Source organism: Amblyraja radiata, chromosome 2 (assembly GCF_010909765.2).
Source record: "Amblyraja radiata isolate CabotCenter1 chromosome 2, sAmbRad1.1.pri, whole genome shotgun sequence".
Lineage (NCBI taxonomy): Eukaryota > Metazoa > Chordata > Chondrichthyes > Rajiformes > Rajidae > Amblyraja > Amblyraja radiata.
The window spans coordinates 134,547,042-134,566,939 of record NC_045957.1 but is presented as its reverse complement, the minus strand read 5'-3'; the positions used below and the strand labels follow the sequence as shown (position 1 = coordinate 134,566,939).

Here is a 19,898-nt window from a genome sequence, read left to right as displayed (position 1 = left end):
ACTGTGCTTTAGCCGTCTTTTTACAGCGCCAACCTTCCTGTTTATCGCGGTGTGTGTTTATCACCTTGGCTTTGCACCGTGTGAGCTTTTTAGACAGGGCAAGCATGGGGAGCACTGTCTAAAAAATTCACACAGGCTGGTGAAAGAAGCGATGTGTGTGTGTGTGTTCCACTCTGATAGTCGCCATTCCAGTTCCCCATTTTTCTGGCGACTGCCGGCAACTTGACAGTCGCCGGCAGTCTGCTGAAAAATCGCCTAAGTGGGACAGGCCCATTAGGGATACAAGCACATAGGTCTGCAAAAGTGGCAACACAGGTAGACATGGTGGTTAGGACAGCGTACGGCTCATTTGCCTCCATCGAATGGGGCACAAGAATTACAGTTATGTTACAGCTATACAAGACATTAGTGTGACCTGGATTATTGTGTGCAGTTCTGCACACCACACTATTGGAAAGATGTGATTATGCGGGAGAGGATGCAATTCACAAGGATATTGTTGGGACTGGTGGCCATGAGTCATAAAATGAGGCTGGATAGACTGGGACTATTTTCCCTGGAGCAAAAGAGGCTGAGGGAGTGACCTTAAAGAGGTTTTTTAAATCATGAGCAGCATAGATAAGCTGAAAAGCCACAGTCTTTTCTCCAGTGCAGGGAAGTGTAAAACTGGAGTGCATAGCTTTAAGGTGAGAAGGGAAAGATTTAAAGGGACCTGAGGGGCAACTTTTTCCACACAGAGGTTCAGTGAGCGGAGTGATGGAATTGGGTATAATTACAATGTTAAGAAACATTTCGACTGGAAAATGGACACAAACAGTTTAGAGGGAGAAATGCTAATCCGAGGCAAATGGTACCAGCTCAAAACGGCTGGTTAGCATGGACAAGTGGGCCATGCTGTATAACTCAGTGACTCACTTTGATACTGAAGCTAATGAATTTCTAAGCCGTCTTTCTTCATAAGTATTTTGTTCACAAAAATGAGCCATTCGTTAGCAGTGGCAGTTAATTTCAAAATTAAATTTAAGCTATAACTCAGCAACTTCTGGTTTTGCTTGACAGAACACAGCACACATTTGGCAGAAAGTTTCAGATTCTGCAATATGGGTTTTATATTGAAGTGGTCCACTGACACCCTGAGAGGTGTGCTGCAGAGTATATCATTATACAACACACCGTTTATACTCAACCATTATGTAAGGCATAATTATTTTGGTCTGTGTTCTATTCTCCCTGTGATTTACTTTATTATTGCTGTCTATAATTGTAGATGGTAACAGGCATCTCAAAAGAAAATATTTGACATTTAGGTCAGCCAAAATACTCACAATTAGAACATAATTAACACACTAAATATGATTTGCTACGCATTGAGATACAAAACAGACCTCCTACACTAATAGGCACATGGAACTACAGATACTGGTTTACAATACTAAGGGTGGAGATTGCAGAGAGGTTTATAATAATCTTCCAGTATTCCAAAAGTAGAAAAGATTGAAACATGGTGAATGTGACACTCTGGTTCAATAGACAATAGGTGCAGGAGTAGGACATTCTGCCCTTCGAGCCAGCACCGACATTCAATTTGATCATGGCTGATCATCCACAATCAGTATCCCGTTCCTGCCTTCTCTCCATATCCCTTAACTCTGCTATCCCTGAGAGCTCTATCTAATTCTTCAGTTGGGAGTTCAGTTAGGAGTTCATGGTTGTGCTGAGAAACCACAGGTAGTCTGTTTAATCTCAGTAAACGACACAAAGTGCTGGACATGTCCAGGTTCTCTAGAAATGTTGCCTTATCCACTGAGTTACTCAAGCACTTTGTATCTTTATTTTCTCCTACATTGTTTCATTGTTTTGAAAGAAATAAACACTATGTCTTATGATCCTTATTAGGTGGAATTTTCACATAATTTTCTGATGCTGACTTTCTTACAGCAATCAGGAAGCTACTGTAACGATACATGCAGTGATAAAGAGGTATTTGACCATTCCACAGAAATATAGGTCATTTTGGAACATCTTTGAAATGATCTCGAGAACCATCATTCTAATCCTGGAAAGTATCAGAGGAAGTGGTAGAAATTGATATAATTACAATGTTTAGGAGACAATTGGACAGGTAAATCGACACAAAAGGTTTAGAGGAATATAGCCCCAGCTCTAGGTTCTATGCATCGCATTTGGTTCTCTCATGATTGTGGCATCCGTCGAAGAGACTTCTTCCTGTGACTGAGTTTCTCTTATTGGACTCAGGATATTGTGCAATTGTCTGAAAGATAATTGCACAATTATCCAGGACTCCATTAATCTCACTATCTATCATATAACAATCTAAGTTAAAGCACATGAGAGATCCAACAGTAGGAATAAAGCAGGAGTATGGATAGATGAAGATATTCACCACTTTATTAAAGATCCACAAAGATATGTTAAGGTACTCTCCGCAGTATCAGACTTTGGATTGGTATCTAATTTGAAGTTATTGATTAATTGAGGCATTCTACAGAAGCTAATTTCAGGAAGATAAGGTCCAGAAGCAATCTAACCAGCAAAGACACAGCTGCTAGCCTCACTAGAATAAAGTCATTTTAAAACTATTCCAGCCATAGGTCTTAGATGGCAAATGTTTACTGCATCTCTACATTAACTTCACAATCATTCCCAACTAATGGCACCTCAAAATATGCCTTTCTTTGCCTCCACCCCAGTGGCTCCTTCACTCACGTCTGACCTCTTTTCCTCCTCCATCAACTATCTCCTTCCCACTCACCTTCTGTTCCAGGTTACTCTCTCTTTTCTCACCTCTTTCTCCACATCATTCTTTCCTATTATTTATTTGTCATCATTTTCCAAATCAAATCCAAAGATCTCCATCACCTTCTCCATGTTACATTTCTCTTTGAATGACCCAACACCATTGCTGTTAATTTATTGGCTCCGAATTTGGAGTATTTTCATCTGTAGTTTGCATGGAAATGTCCATCGCTTCTACAGTTTATCAGTGTGATTAAGGGCCTGAGGCCCAGTTTCAGGTGCACCCTAAAATAGACCCATCAATATCCGCATCTAAAAAGGACACAAAGTGCTGGACTAACTCAGCGAGTTAGATAGCATCAAACCGAACATGGATAGATTACATTTTGGGCCGTTTCTTCAGACTGATCCAACCCAAAACATTACCTATCCATGTTCTCCAGAGATGTGACCTGACCTGCTGAGTTACTCCCAGCACTTTGTGTCCTTTTGCATAAACCAGCATCTGCAGTTCTTGGTTTCTAATATCTGCATCTTGTTCCTAACTCACAATTTCCTATGCCATTTTAATACACCCATTGACACAAAATTAAATGTTAGAACTTTGAATTAAAAGGCAAAAAATATAAATTGCATTGTTAGTCAATTTTGAAGCCAAGTACAAATCTGGACCATCAACTGCTCCAGCTGAGCAGAATTTCTCTTGTTTTTGTTACAAAGTAAACTGCTCCTGGTTGGCAAAGTATAACAAAATGACCTGGGTTTTTATACACATAAGTAGTGTGATTGACATTACCGAATATGGTGAAAATGTAGATATTTAAACATCCTGCAGCATTTTGGCTCAATTTTTTCATAGCCCTTTGCTATCCTAACCATGCAAGCTCAAGTTTAAATAATGGTCTTTTTTTTCATCAGGAAAGAATTGTTTTGCTTCTCTTCCAAGTATAAAATGTGATATACTTTTGAGACAAGCCCCCTCAAGAAACCTGGGGGAGAATTCTTTAACTGAGGCCTAAAAATGTTCTAATTATAGTACAGTCCATATTAAAGAGTAAGGAAAATCTTTAATATGATAGGGTTGTTGTGAAAAATCAATGTGTCATTGCCATTTGGAATAGGCCAAAATGTCATTATATTTTCCCATGACCAAAACAGACATTTGTCCTTTACAGATGCATTTAAGGTACCTACCTCCTACATGAGGTTTGCCATTACCCCGAGATGGCTTCACAAGGCATTTCATTCCTGTAACACATTTTTTTCCTTGTTTTGTTTAGGATGCTGGAGAGATGGTTCGCTCCTTTGTTGGTGGTCTTGAATTAATTGTTAATTTGCTAAAATCCGACAACATAGACGTTCTGGCCAGTGTTTGTGCAGCTTTAGCCAAAATCGCCATGGATGAAGAAAACCTAGCAGTTATAACAGATCATGCAGTTGTTCCAATGTTGTCAAGTTTAACATACATAGTAAGTGAATTTGCATTCATATTTTATGCTACTCACTTCAACTCTTACTTTTGGTCCACCTTTATTTAAGCAACTCTCTGGGTAAATACATTTATTTTGGTTAGTAATTTTAGTAAGTGAATGCTGTTATGTTATCTTATATTACTGCTATGCTGTGATATACTGTAACGTTTGCTTTTAAGAACATTATGTCAAATCCCCCTTTATGCTCTATGCTTTTTGAGCATGCCCAGTATATCAAATGTGGCAATGAGGAAAGCCACTGTGTTTGTATTTTGCTCAGCTATAAATCTGTACAATTAATTACCATTTTAAAGGCTAAAACTTTATAGTTTGCAGTGATTATTTTATCTTTATGTTTCTGATCTCTCACAAATGGAAGCATAATGATATATCACTATTTTTCATTGTCACTGGCTCCAAATCCTACCACGACTTAAGCAACAGCACTGGAGACTATCTTCAGCTGATTCAATAAGGCAGTCATCACCATTTTCAGGCAATTAGGAATAGGCACTTAATCCTCTCATCCTTTTAATAACAGAAGGTGTTGTGACAACAGCTACCTTATCAAACATTTATTTGATGTTATTACTCAACCATACCTTTTCATGAGAAAATGTCCCAGACTACATCATTCTTTCCTAATCGGAAGAGGTACAGATAGAATGTATCAATTTGCCTATTAACAATGATTGGAATGCCCTCTATTCAGACTGTTGATTATGAAGAGTCCATTTTAATATACTTAATAATTTTGCACTAATATTTACTATGAATCACTTCAACTACATTTGATCCATCATAATTCCAGCACTTCTTCTCCTGTATCGATCTATTGCTTGCTAGCTCTTACCTCATCCTTCTCCCTCACTTCTTTATATTAGTTACTTCTCAAATAGCCTTTGTCTAGATGCAGGATCTCAACCCAAAATATCATCTGTCCATTTTCCTCCAGGTCCCTGCCTGACCTGCTGAATTCCTCCAACTGCTCCCCCTTTTTTTGCTATAGATCGTAGTATCTGCTGTCTCTTGTGCATCCATTATTTTAAAGGCATAATATTAATGGGAAGGGAAGAAACTAATGAAATGGGAATAGATGGTAGTTTCTGCTTGAGGGAAACACCAAACAACTTGATGGTAAATTTGAGAATAATAGTTTTCCCAAGTTTACTTTCAGTTTACTTTAAATCTCAGACTGAAATTTCAGTAAATCAGTATTTATTGTTCAAATTAGGGTTGAAAAAAGAACTTTACGAAGTATAAAAAAGAAAGGATTTATGTTACTGGTAACTGGGCGATGAGAGTGCAAAAAAACCCCAAAGTTCATAGTGTAATTAAAACAACGACCACAGTAGATCAGAATTGTTGAGGTTTGTTGTAGGAAGATACTGCAAATTCTAGTTTAAACCGAAGATAGACACAAAATGCTGGAGTAACTCAGTGGGACAGCATCTCTAGATAGAAAGAATGGGTGACGTTTCGGGTCGAGACTTCTTCAGACTGTCAGGGGAGAGGGAAATACAGAGATAAGGAAATGTAAGGTGTGAAAATGAGCCAAAGGGGATGGAGATCAAGGAAAATGTAGAAAAGATCACTGTTAGCTAGGAGAAGGTAACAACAAAGCAAACAGAGATAAAATGTAAACAAGGACAGTCTAGTCAGAGAACTGGGCAGGGGGAGCAGATGAAGGGAGAGGGAAGGCAAGGGCTACTTGAAGTTAGAGAAGTAAATATTCATACCGCTGGGGTGTAAGCTGCCCAAGCAAATTATGAGGTGTTGTTGCTGAGGTCGTGGTTAGTATTGTGCTGTGTTCAAGAGGTCAAACCTTTGCAGGGAAGAAGCTGTTCTTGAACCTGGGGATGGCAGTTTTCAGGTTCCTGTACCTTCTTCCCGATAGTAATAGTGAGATGGGCGTATGGCCTGGGTGCTGTAGGTCTTTGATGATATTAGTTGCCCTTTGGAGGGACACCTCCAGTAGATTCCTTTAATGGCAGATCCCTTAGATTGTCCAAGCAATGTCTACTTAGTATTGCTGATTATTAATTAATTGTACTATTGATTATTGTATATTATTGTTATTGTGTTAATGGACATGAAGAGCCCCAGTAAAAAGGGTGATTGCAATTTACCCTCGTGTGAATTGCTTGTAAATGACTAGTAGAACCAGAAGTTATTTTACTCAACATTGTGAAATGAGAAGGAATTATATTATCAATGTATAATTAATTAAAGCTTGACATTGATTATCTCCAATGATGCAATGTAACACAAAGTTGTTTTCTTTTCCTGCAGAGAGATGACAAGCTTCGCGAACATTTAGCAGATGCTATTGCTTGCTGTTGCAAGTGGGGTAACAACAGGGTTGCATTCGGACAAACTGGAGCCGTGGCCCCACTGGTTCGTTACCTGAAATCAAAAAATCCACTTGTGCATCGTGCCACAGCACAAGCCCTGCACCAACTTTCATTTGATCCCAAGAATTGTATTACAATGCATGAGAATGGTGTGGTGAGGGTAAGTTTTTCAATTTGGTCCTATTGCTGATCGTTGAACAAAGAAAATATTTTCAAACAAGTAGTAACTAACATATGTTTAATGATTTGGATGAGGGAATTGAAATCTTTGTGGCCAAGTTTGCAAATGATGCGAAAATAGGTGGAGGGGTAGGTAGTGTAGAGAAAGCAGGGACTCTGCAGAAGGGCTTGGACAGGTTGGGAGAGTGAACAGAGAAGTGGCAGATGGAATATAATGTAGCAAAATGTGGAATCATGCATTTTGGTTATAGGAATAAAGGCGCAGACTATTTTCTAAATGCGTAGAGAATCCAGAAATCGGAGGTGCAAAGGGACTTGGGAGTGCTGGATTCCCAAAAAGTTAATTTGCAAGTCGAATTGGTAGTAAGGAAGGCAAACGCAATGCTAGCATTTATTTAGAGAGGGCAAGAATACAAAAATAGGGATGTAATGCTGAGGCTCTATAAGGTGCTGGTCAGGCCACATTTGGAGTATTATGGGCAATTTTGGGTACTGTATCTGAGGAAGGATGTGCTTGCTCTGGAGAGGGCCCAGAGGAGGTTTACAAGAATTATCCCAGGAATGAGTGGTTAACATATGATGAGCATTTGACGGCACTGGGTCTGTACTTGCTGGAGTTTAGAAGGATGAAGGGAAACCTCATTGAAACTTACCGAACAGTGAAAGGCTTGGATAGAGTGGATGTGGAGAGGATGTTTCCACTAGTGGGAGAGCCTAAAATTAGAGGTCCTAACCTCAGAATTATAGGACATTCCTTTAGGAAGGAGATGAGGAGGATTTTGTTTAGTCATGGTTGGTGAATGTGGAATTCTTTGCCTCAGAAGACTGTGGAGGCCAAGTCAATGGATATTTTTGAGGCAGAGATAGATAGATTCTTGAATAGTACGGTTGTCAGGGGGTATGGGGAGAGGGCAGGAGAATGTGGTTTGGAGGGAGAGATAGATCAGCCATGATTGAATGGCGTAGTAGACTTGATGGGCTGAATGGCCTCATTTTTCTGCTATTACATGACCTTATGGCACAGTTGTGCAGCAGTAGAACTGCTGCCTTACAGCACCATACACCCGATTCGATCCTGACTATGGGTGCTCTCTGTGTGGAGTTTGTACGTTCTCCCTGTGACCACGTGGTTTTCTCTGGGTGCTCCGAGTTTTCTCCCACAATCCAAAGACATGCAGGTTTGTAGGTTATTTGGCTTCAGTAAAATTGTAAATTGTCTCTAATTTGTAGGATGGTGCTAATGTATGGCATAATCGCTGGCCAGAGCCACCTCGGTAGGCCGAAGGGCCTGTTTCGCACTGTATCTTTAAAGACTAAAGTCTAAATGTAAATATGCCTTCCATTGCATGCACTTTCAATCATAAACTCACAACTCTTTCATTCAAAAGACAATATATTCAATTGCATAATCAACCAGGCACTTATAAGTGTGTCACCCTCATGCCCTAATGTCGTTTCAGCATCACCGAAGTGTGAGATGACATTATTTCCCATTATTGAGTATTGTTAAAATATTAGTTTAATTACCCCCATTACCAAGCCTTAGTTTAATTACCCCCATTACCACTACTTCTGCAACCAAGTTTGAATAAAATTGGATTCCACTTAATATGAGTTATTTCCTCACAGAGCAATCAATTGTACTCTAATCCCCCAAACCCACCTCTTCTGCTGCCTCTTCAGAGCTGCCAGGTAGTACGGATTTTCCGTAATTTGTACGGAAATGCGATTAGAATACGGATGTACGAATTTGTGTTGTTAAATACGGATTTTAAATACGGAGTTCAGTTCAGTCTGAAGAAGAGTCTCGACTAGTAACGTAACCCATTCCTTCTCTCCAGAGTCGCTGCCTGTCCCGCTCCAAGTTTAAACAGAGCACTGTCAGTTTAACGCGTGGGAATTTAAACAACGTGCTGAGGGTTCTAAATATAGTGCTATCGGCTGGAGCACCATGGACTTTAAACATAGCGCTATGGGCTTTATACATAGCGCTATGGCCACAGCGCTATGGGTCACAGATTGTTCAGGATAATTCTCATATAACAATGAGTCTTTGTAATTCTTTTTCTTAGTGGAAGTTGCATTGATTATTTTTCAGGCAGTGGTAGAATTCTGGGTAAGCCTAGTGGTGAAAGGTTACCAGTGGGATTGCAGTTACATTGGGATTAGCCTTGATTTTACAGAACGGTGGGTGGGCTCAAGGGGGAGAGAGGGAGGAGTGGAGAGAGGGAGGGGTGGAGAGAGGGAGAGGATGGAGTGGGGAGGGAGAAGGAGGGAGAGAGAGAGAGGGAGAAGGATAGAGGGAGAGAGAGGGAGGGAGGGAATAGGAGGGAGGGAGAAAAAAAGGAAGTTGGAGAGAGGAAGAGAGAGGGTGGGTGGAAGGTAAAAGGGGAGGGGGAAGAGAAAGAGGGAGGGGGAGAGAGGGAGGGAGGGAGAGAGGGATGGAGAGAGAGAGGGAGGGAGGGCGAGAGGGATGGAGAAGGGTATGGAGGAAGGGAGAGAGAGAGAGGAAGGAGGGAGAGAGAGAGAGGGAGCGAGGGAGGGAGAGGGAGGCTTCCAAAATGACTTGTACATCATCATCTGGTGCTAAAAGCAGGAAGCAGCCGTTCAAACAACAGCATACAAAGAGATGGCAATGAACGCACTGTCAAGTTATGTGCGTAAAAGACATGTCAATTGGTAGCAAAGTTATGCATTCTTTTACTCTTACATAGGTATGACCACACATAAAAAAGAACATTTTTTTTTCAGCAAAATGGCACCGCATAAAAATACTGATTTCCTCAGCAAAATACTGATTTTCAGGTACTAGAATACTGAAATGCTCTGACAAAACTTGACAGCTCTGCCTCTTCATTTTTCTTGTTCCTCTGTTCCTCTCCATCCCCAAAGCCCCCAGTGAAGACCTGGTCATTAGTTTACAGCTCTGCCAATAAGTTTATTACTGCCCCAACCATAGGTGAATTCCTCCAGAACCCATTGACAACACCTCTATCCACTGGCCCATGTGGGCCTGGTTGGGCTTAGAGCTACTGGCCTTCCCTCACTCCAAATCTGGCCTCAATCCCATGTGGGACAATTTCATCCTGAAATATGCAATTACATTTTCCAGTGAGGCTGTTGTGTCTGCAATGGCATTTGGTATTCTGCTGAAATGCCCATCCAGTGCATTTGAATGCATTGGAATTTCTAGACAAATGTTTTCTCCGTATTTATTGTAATTTTTTTCCTTTTAAACTCACATCTGTTTTGGGATATGAACAGGAAGCCATGCTACAGACATGGTTAGGCTTCATTTTAAAATAGAATAACTAAAAAGTTTAAAGATTTCTAGAAGATAAATGCAGGATTTTGTTGCCCACGACAACTGCTGCCCTTCAACCCAGCTCCTTTAAATCACTATACAGTTCAATAATTGTGCAGATGCTTGAATAAATTAGTAATTTTGCTCTGTGCATTGGAAGCTTTTACTGTTGCATGATCCTATTTCTGAGCCTTCTGAACATTGAACAAAGGATATATTTTAAAGCAAGTTGCAACAAATGGGTGCTGCTGTTGTCTGCTATCACACTCCACCAATATTGTGTGGATTTTACTGAGGATATTTAGTTTATAAATTAGTCTGCAAGATGTTTTTTAGTGATAAAATGGAAAACATATGAAGTAAATCAGCACTCCATTTTACATCTCTTATAGTTTTTCTTCCTTTTCGAGTCATCGAGTCATAGAGTGATACAGTGTGGAAACAGGCCCTTCGCCCCAACTCGCCCACACCAGCCAACAATGTCCCAGCTACACTAGTCCCACTTGCCTGTGCTTGGTCCATATCCCTCCAAACCTGTCCTGTCCATATACCTGTCTAACTGTTTCTTAAATGATGGGATAGTCCCAGCCTCAACTACCTCCTCTGGCAGCTTGTTCCATACACCCACCACCCTTTGTGTGAAAAAGTTACCCCTCGGATTCCTATTAAATCTTTTCCCCTTCACCTTGAACCTATGTCCTCTGGTCCTCGATTCCCCTACTCTGGGCAAAAGACTCCGTGCATCTACCTGATCAATTCCTCTCATGATCTTGTACATCACCCCTTATCCTCCTGCGCTTCATGGAATAGAGACCCAGCCTACTCAACCTCTCCCTATAGCTCACACCCTCTAGTCCTGGCATCTTCTTCGTAAATTTTCTGAACCCTTTCACGCTTGACAGTATCTTTCCTATAACATGATGCCTAGAACTGAACACAATATTCTAAATGCGCACTCACCAACGTCTTTATGACCTCCCAACTTCTATACTCAATACTCTGACTGATGAAGGCTAAAGTGCCAAAAGCCTTTTTGACCACCTTATCTACCTACGACTCGGCCTTCAAGGAACCCTGCACCTGTACTCCTGATCCCTCTGCTCTTCATTACCCAGAGGCCTACTGAGTAGATCCTGCCCTTGTTTGACTTCCCAAAATGCAACACCTCACACCTCTCTGTATTAAATTTCATCAACCATTCCTCCGCCCACCTGGCCAATCGATCCAGATCCTTTCACAACCATCTTCACTATTTGCCAAACCACTCACTTTTGTATCATCAGCAAACTTGCTAATCTAACCCTGTATGTTCTCATCCAAATCATTGATGTAGATGACAAACAGTAAGGGGCCTAGCACTGAACCCTAAGGCACACCACTAGTCACAGGCATGCAGTCTGAGAAGCAACCTTCCACCATTACCCTCTGCTTCCTTCCATGGAGCCAATTTGCTATCCGTTCAGCTATCTCTCCTTGGATCCCATGTGATCTTACCTTCCAGAGCAGCCTACCATCCTGAACTTGTCGAACGCCTTACTGAAGTCCATGTACACAACATCTACTAGTCTGCCTTCATCAACCTTTTTGGTCAAGTCTTCAAAAAAATCAATCAGATTTGTGAGACATGACCCCCCCCCCCACCATGTACAAAACCATGCTGACTATCCCTAATCAGGCCTTGCCCTTGCCTGTATATCCTATCCCTCAGAATACTCTCCAGTAACTTACCAACTACAGATGTTAAGCTCACCGGCCTATAGTTCCCAGCATTTTCCCTGCAGCCCTTCTTGAAAAGAGGTACAACATTTGCCACCCTCCAATCATCCGGCACCACTCCTGTATTTAAGGACGACTCGTAAATGTCAAGCAGGGCTCACGCAATTTCCTCTCTTGTTTCCCACAATGTCCTCGGATGTATCAGATCAGGCCCCGGAGATTTGTCTACCTTCAAACACGACAGTACCTTCAGTACTTCTTCGACAGTAACCCTGACTGCTCTCAAGACACTTCCAGTGACACTAATTTCCTCCGTAAATACGGAGGATAAATACTCATTTAGGACCTTGCCCATCTTCTGTGGCTCCACACAGAGGTGACCGCGTTGATTCCTGAGAGGTCCCACTCTCTCTCTAGTTACCCTTTTCCCCCTTATGTGTTCATAAAATCTTTTGGGATTGTCCTTAAGGCAACCCACCAGAGCTATCTCCTGGCCCCTTTTTGCCCTTCTGATTTTCTTTTTTAGTTTACTCCTTAGCTCCTGAAATTCCTCCAGGGATGCACTTGATCCCAGCTGCCTATACCTGTCCCATGCATCCTTCTTGTTTTTGACTAACGTTTCAATTTCCCTCGTCAGCCAAGCTTCCTTACCTTTGCCTGCTTTGCTCTTCACTCTAATGGGGACGTACATATCCTGAGCTTTCTTCAGTAACCATATAATAACCATATAACAATTACAGCACGGAAACAGGCCATCTCGACCCTTCTAGTCCGTGCCGAACACGTATTCTCCCCTAGTCCCATATACCTGCGCTCAGACCATAACCCTCCATTCCTTTCCCGTCCATATAACTATCCAATTTATTTTTAAATGATAAAAATGAACCTGCCTCCACCACCTTCCCTGGAAGCTCATTCCACACAGCCACCACTCTCTGAGTAAAGAAGTTCCCCCTCATGTTACCCCTAAACTTCTGTCCCTTAATTCTCAAGTCATGTCCCCTTGTTTGAATCTTCCCTACTCTCAGTGGGAAAAGCTTATCCACGTCAACTCTGTCTATCCCTCTCATCATTTTAAAGACCTCTATCAAGTCCCCTCTTAACCTTCTGCGCTCCAAAGAATAAAGCCCTAACTTGTTCAACCTTTCTCTGTAACTTAGTTGCTGAAACCCAGGCAACATTCTAGTAAATCTCCTCTGTACTCTCTCTATTTTGTTGACGTACACTTTTAAAAACATCCTACTTGGCTGATGTTCTGTTCCCATCGAATAACCTGCTCCAGTCAACTTGAGCAAGACCTTCTCTCATACCCTCAAAGTTAGCCTTACCCCAGTTGAGCATTTTAACACGTGGACCCTCTCCGGCCCTATCCATAACTATCTTAAACCTAATCAAATTGTGGTGACTGGTCCCAAAAGGCTCCTTCACACACACTTCATAAACTTGCCCTTCCCAATTTCCCAATTTCCCAATACTAGATCCAGCGTTGCCCCCTCACATGTGGGGGCCTCCACATACTGCTTAAGAAAACTCTCCTGTACACTTTTGAGGAATTGCACCTTATCTGAACCCTTCATGCTATGATTTTCCCAGTCTATGTTGGGAAAGTTAAATTCCACTACTACAACAACCTTATTTGACCTGCAGCTGTCTTCAATCTCCTGGCACATTTGTTCTTCTAATTCCCGTTGACTATTCGGGGATCTGTAGGACACCCCCAACAAAGTGATCATCCCTTTCTTGTTCCTCAACTCCACCCATATTAGATTAGATTAGATTAGATTATTTAATGACCACACAGTCAAGCTGGTGGAATTCAGGTTCAGTACAGGATGTTACAAGGTAGGCTGATTCCCGTCAAACATAACATAAAACACAACATCATACAATATACAGTACATGCATGGGGAGGATATGTGCTGTTATCATAGTGTGTTCAGAATTCGGATTGCGTGTGGGTAAAAACTGTTTTTAAATCGAGATATCTTGGCGGACAATGAGCTAATGTAGCGCCTTCCTGATGGCAGCAGGTGGAAGATGTGGTGAGCTGGGTGGGAGGGATCAGAGATGATTTTCTTCACCCTTGACACAGACCGTTTGTGATGGAGTGATTCTATTGATGGAAGGGGAGTGCTGATGATTTTGGATGCTTTGTTAACTATGCGTTGTAATTTATTACGGGAGTGAGTGTCTAAACTGCTGAACCAGACTGTAATTGATGAAGTGAGCATGCTTTGGATGATGGCTGTGTAGAATTTTCTAATCCAATATAGCCTCTCTCGACGAACCGTCCGTAATGTCACCTCTGAACACAGCCATGACATCCTCCTTAACCAACAATGCAACCCCCCCCCCCCCTACTCTTTTTTCCTCACACCTGTCTCTCCTGAAGCTCCTGTACCCCGGAACATTAAGCTGCCAGTCCTGCCCCTCCCTTAACCAAGTTTCAGTCATGGCTACAATGTCCCAGTCACTCGTACCTATCCATGACCTAAGCTCATTCGCCTTACCCGTCAGGCCCCTTGCATTAAAATACTTACAGTTTAAACCAACCCCTCCTTCCCTTCTCTCTGCCCTTCACCTGCCTATTCTGTCCACTAACCTTTCCCACCTCATCCTCCATACCAACTTCTAGCCTCGCACGTGCCTCTGTCCTGCAGGCGATCCCACCCCTCTGCCAATCTAATTTAAACCCTCCCTAGTAGCATTAGCAAACCTTCCCACTAGGATGTTAGTCCCCCTCCAGTTTAGGTGCAACCCATCCCTTTTATACAGGTTACCCCTGCCCCGGATGAGATCCCAATTATCCAGAAATCGAAATCCCTGCCTCCTGCCTCCTGCACCAACTCCTCAGCCACACATTAATTTCCCCTATCTTCCTATTATTACCTTCACTAGTACTGGAAGCAAACCTGAGATCACTACCCTGCAGGTCCTGCTTTTTAGTCTTCTACCCAATTCTGTAAATTCTTGTTGCAGAACCTACTTCCTCTTCCGACCTATATCATTTGTGCCAACATGCACTACAACCTCCGGCTGATCCCCCTCACTCTTGAGGATGCAGTGCAGCCGCTCCGAGATGTCCTGGACCCTGGCACCAGGGAGGCAACACTTCAATGAAAGATGAAACCAGCCGTACAATTACCAATTTCCATTTACACCTTTGCATAAAGTCAATATTATCTGTAGCTGTGTGTGTCCATTAACCGACTGCACTTTTCCCTGGTTTCTGTAAGCCCTTGCTTCTTCCAAATGTTGTTACAAATTTCAATTTGCTTCTGTTCACCACACCTTCTTTTCTAATTCACATCCCAGCACTGCCAGTACTGAGTCAAATTTATTGTTTTCTTTAATCACCGGCCATGATGTTAAATCTCTTAATTTCAGCAGATAAACTTAAATATTGCAAGTTTGTGAATGGAGAAATCGAACCTCACTAAGATGCTTAAACACACAATATAGTCATTTTACTCTGTTTCGGAAATTTGTTTCATTGAACGAATATAATTTCAATGAATTCAATGGAATTTCTTCATTACACAGCTGCTATCCTTTACTTGGAATTCAGGTCACAACATTCCTCTTAAATCCCATAAAAATGCAGCTATTAGATGACCTATTCATTCAACAATTCTCTTTCAAATAAGTTATTGTTTAATACCTTAACAGTTGCTCCAAACCTTTTTGAATCAGTCTTTTCTGAGGCAAAGTTGAGACATGATTTCCAACAGGGAATTCTGCTCCATAGTTAAACCATTTGTTATTTTCATAACCCTTACATTGGTCCACTATGCACAAGGGTGGGCATACCCTACTTCTTCCTTTTAGATAATACAACTTAATTTGAACTTTATGTCAGAAGTAATATATACGGATGTTTAGCTTAGGACAATTTACTATAACAATAAAATAATGGTAATTTTTATAACCATGATAAGCAAAAGTTTTTTTTCAAATTGTCAATTTCCTAGTTTTAAGGTCCGGATACGATTAATAAAGTTGGGTGTGATGTTTGGTGGACTGTGTGGGGTGGGAGGACCCATTGCTCCTCCCGTGCAGCAGGTGGCGCTGCACATGACAAAGGGAGATGTTTTGTATATAGTTCTCTCCTGTCTGTGTGTGTGTGTGTGTGTGTGTAGCCATTTTTGAGTTGGCTTGCTGCCAGCATTGGGTAAAGCATTAAAAACTTCTGTTGTAAATTGAAGACTCTCAAGTTTTGTGCAGACATAGAAAAAGAACATGAAATTGGGGAGTGGTGAAAAGAGTGTGGTTGGATATAATTAAGAACACCAACTATACAAAAACAGATGGGTAAAGAGAAAGTTAAAGCACTCGGCTGATAAAACGCAAAGAAGATTTACTCCGATGTAATAATTTCTGTTAACTGTTGACTCCCTGGTGAATTCTCTGTCCATTGGGATTGCCAGTACAGACTAAAACTGTATTTGCTTGAGTTTGGAAGTATATAAGGACATAACAGCAAAAAAAAAGCAAATTTGTTAAGGGTATGACAGGCTAAGCATAACAGCCAGCGGAATAGCCCATTTAGGACTGACTCAACACAGAGGCTGGTGAACTTTTGGAATTCAGTACTCCAAAGGCTGGGAGTTGGGAATGCTCTTTGATTATTTAAAACCCAGGTCTATAGACTTCTGGATATTAAAGAAAACAGGGAACAGGGTGATAAGAACAAATGATGCTGAGGTAGAAGAAAATGCATGGTCTTAATGAATGCACAGAGCAGGTTTGAAGGGCCAGCTGATGTACAGTTGCTCTTTTACGACCTATTTACCACAATGTTAGAGTTTAACATGTGTAGTTGGAAAGTTACTAGAGAGTATTCAGAGGAATAGGTTATACTAGACTAAGTGGGACCCGTTGGGTCCCATGTTCACACGGGAGGGCTGGTCCCCCGACGCAATATTCCACCTCTCCACCAATTCCAAAATTGGTGGCCAGTGGGGGGGGGGGGGGCTTTCTGGAGTGCTGGTATGGGTTCTTGGGGTGGCAGCTCAGTCCCTCAAGCCTGATCTGCTGGCAGCTCACTCACGGCTGGTGGGCTGGCAGTTGACTCATGATTATTCCTTGAAATTCCATTTCAAGCAGGGTGCAAGGCCACCAAATTCAAATCCATGTTCCTACCATTTCAAGCAGGGTGCAAGGCCACGAAATTCAAATGCAGTTTCTTACCACTAGGAGCAGAGTGCAAGGCCACCGAATTCAAGTGCAGTTTCATACCACTTCAAGCTGGATCCAAGGCCACCAAATTCAAGTGCAGTTTCATACCACTTTCAGCAGGGTGCAAGGCCATCAAATTCAGTGCAGTTTCATACCACTTCAAGCAGGATGCAAGGCCGCCAAATTCAAGTGCAGTTTCATTCCACTTCAAGCAGGGTTGAAGGCCACCACATTCAAATGCAGCTTCATACCTTTTCTTGCAGGGTGAAATCACCATAAAACCACACAAAACACCAAACTCACAGTTCAGTAGACATTCAGTGTGTTCAGTTGATTCACAGCTCAGACAGAGTCATGACCTCTCCCTCCCCCATCATGCAGAGACTGAGCCACATCCTCACTTTCGGGTTTTATAACCCCTCCCCCTCCCACCGGAAAAGGTGTGACTTTCAGGGCGTGATTGACAGAAGAGAGATTCTCAACATTTTTTAAACACTAATAACACTTTTATTTTTTATTGATTGGAAGAATTCTCTGCACCTGCTCAGCGGAGGGGGGGACAGAGTAAGTTGGCAAAAATCACAGCCGTAAGTGGTAGCGTTTTATCTAAAATCAATATACAGTGCAAACAGGAAGTAAGTGCATTTGCAGTAGTGCCTTTCAACTTCAAGCCAAAGCACCCAAACCACCATTTGCAGTAAGTAGTGCCTTTCAACTTCATGCCACCATTTGCAATAAGTAGTGCCTTTCAACTTCATGCAACCATTTACAGTAAGTGGTGCCTTTCAAACTCAAGTCAAAGCACCCAAGCCACCATTTGCAGTAAGTAGTGCCTTTCAACTTCATGCCACCATTTGCAATAAGTAGTGCCTTTCAACTTCATGCCACCATTTGCAGTAAGTGGTACCTTTCAACTTCAAGCCAAAGCACCCAAGCCACCATTTGCAGTAAGAAGTGCCTTCCAACTTCAAGCCAAAGCACCCAATCCACCATTTGCAGTAAGTAGTGCCTTTCAACTTCAAGCAAAGCACCCAAGCCACCATTTGCAGTAAGTAGTGATTTTCAACTTCAAGCCAAAGCACCCAAGCCGCCATTTGCAGTAAGTAGTGCCTTTCAACTTCAAGCCAAAGCACCCAAGCCACCGTTTGCAGTAAGTAGTGCCTTTCAACTTCAAGCCAAAGCACCCAAGCCACTATTTGCAGTAAGTAGTGCCTTTCAACTTCATGCCACCATTTGCAGTAAGTAGTGCCTTTCAACTTCAAGCCAAAGCTCCAAAGCCACCATTTGCAGTAAATAGTGCCTTTCAACTTCAACCCAAAACACCCAAACCACCATTTGCAGTTAGTGCCTTTCATCTTCAAGCCAAAGCTCCCAAGCCACCATTTGCAGTAAGTAGTGCCTTTCAACTTAAAGCCAAAGCACCCAAGCCACCATTTGCAGTAAGTAGTGCCTTTCAACTTCAAGCCAAAGCATCCAAACAACCATTTGCAGGCAGTGCCATTTTACTTCAAACAAACCATATTTTCATTTGCTCAGTGTTATTCAGAGCTCAGAGAAACGTGACCCTTGGCTTCATCCATCTTGCAGTAAGTAGTGCCCCCCCCCCCCCCCCCCCCCCCATCCCGCTGAGCTTGTCATTAATAGCCATGGATTTCATCATCTATCAGCTCCATTACTAGTGATGGTGTAGGACAATCATATTAGAATATATGATAAGAGTTGTGTTTTTTCATGGATAGAAATGACATGTTTTAGACTGACCTTAGACTAATCATCAAACCTTGTTAATGGAGGTGTTTCTGTTACTCAGTTCTAAGAATATTCCACAGTGCAGCTTTAGGCACTGTCTTTCTTTGAAAGCGTTTTTGCCTTCAGCTGTCCTATCAGTCAGTACCAATAATAACTTACAAAATCCAGAAACACCACCATTAGAATTGATGCAGTCTCAAAAGATTATATATGTCACATTCCTGAAAATTACATTAATGAGTTTAACACAGTTGGAAGTAGTACCAGTAACTATAGTATTATGGAGAGAAGGAATGGATGACGTTTCGGATCAAGACCCTTCTTCAGTCTGAAGTAGGGTCTCGACCCGAAACGTCCCCCATTCCTTCTCTTCAGAGATGCTGCCTGTCCCGCTGGGTTACTCCAGCTTTTTGTGTCTATCTTCGGTTTAAACCAGCATCTGCAGTTCCTTCCTACACTATAGTATTATGACTGTGAAATCACTGAACTGTGATTATGGAAAAATGCTTCTTGCTGCAAAATTTAAACAAGCTTCCTACATATTAAAATAGATTTAGGGAACAGACAAAGAATAATGTAGACTATTGAAATTTATAAAATCTATTTTGCTTTTCCTAGCTTAATTTGATTGAGAAACTAAGTTCAATCTATTTCCTTCCAATATGATGAAAACATATTTTTAAAACATCATCCATTTAGTTATTAATTAGATTCTTTGTAAATCTACAGATGTTATCTTGGTGAATATTTATTCTATGCTAGAGGCATAGTCATATAGCACGGAAACAGACTCTTCATCCCAACTTGCCCATGCTGATCAAGCTGCCCCATCGACTATAAACCTTTCCTGGCCATGTACTTGTCCAAATGTCTTTTAAATATTGTCAAAGTATCTGCCTCAACTACCTTCTCTGGCAGGTCATTCCATATACCCACCATCCTCTGGGTGAAAAGGTTGCCCCTAAGATTCCTATTAAATATTTCCCTCTCACCTTACACCTTACACCTATGTCCTCTGGTTCTTGATTGCCCTACGAGCAAAAGACTATCTGTTCACCTCATGATCTTATACACCTCTCTAAGATCACCCCACAACCTCCTGTGTCCAATGAATAAAGTTCTAGCCTGCAACTCCCTGTAGTTCAATCTCTCTCGTCCTGGCAATTAGCATTACATATGTTTTGTGCA

At 41.7% G+C, this 19,898-nt stretch overlaps 1 protein-coding gene across 1 annotated transcript in view; it reads left to right on the top strand.

Annotated features, from left to right (window-relative positions):
- odad2 (outer dynein arm docking complex subunit 2) overlaps window positions 1–19,898 on the top strand; it is a 336,903-nt gene that overhangs the window by 255,779 nt on the left and 61,226 nt on the right. Inside the window, exons 18-19 of the mRNA XM_033016188.1 lie at window positions 4,038–4,226; window positions 6,522–6,743. Of these exons, the coding sequence (XP_032872079.1) occupies window positions 4,038–4,226; window positions 6,522–6,743 (411 nt within the window). The remainder of the gene's footprint in view (window positions 1–4,037; window positions 4,227–6,521; window positions 6,744–19,898) is intronic.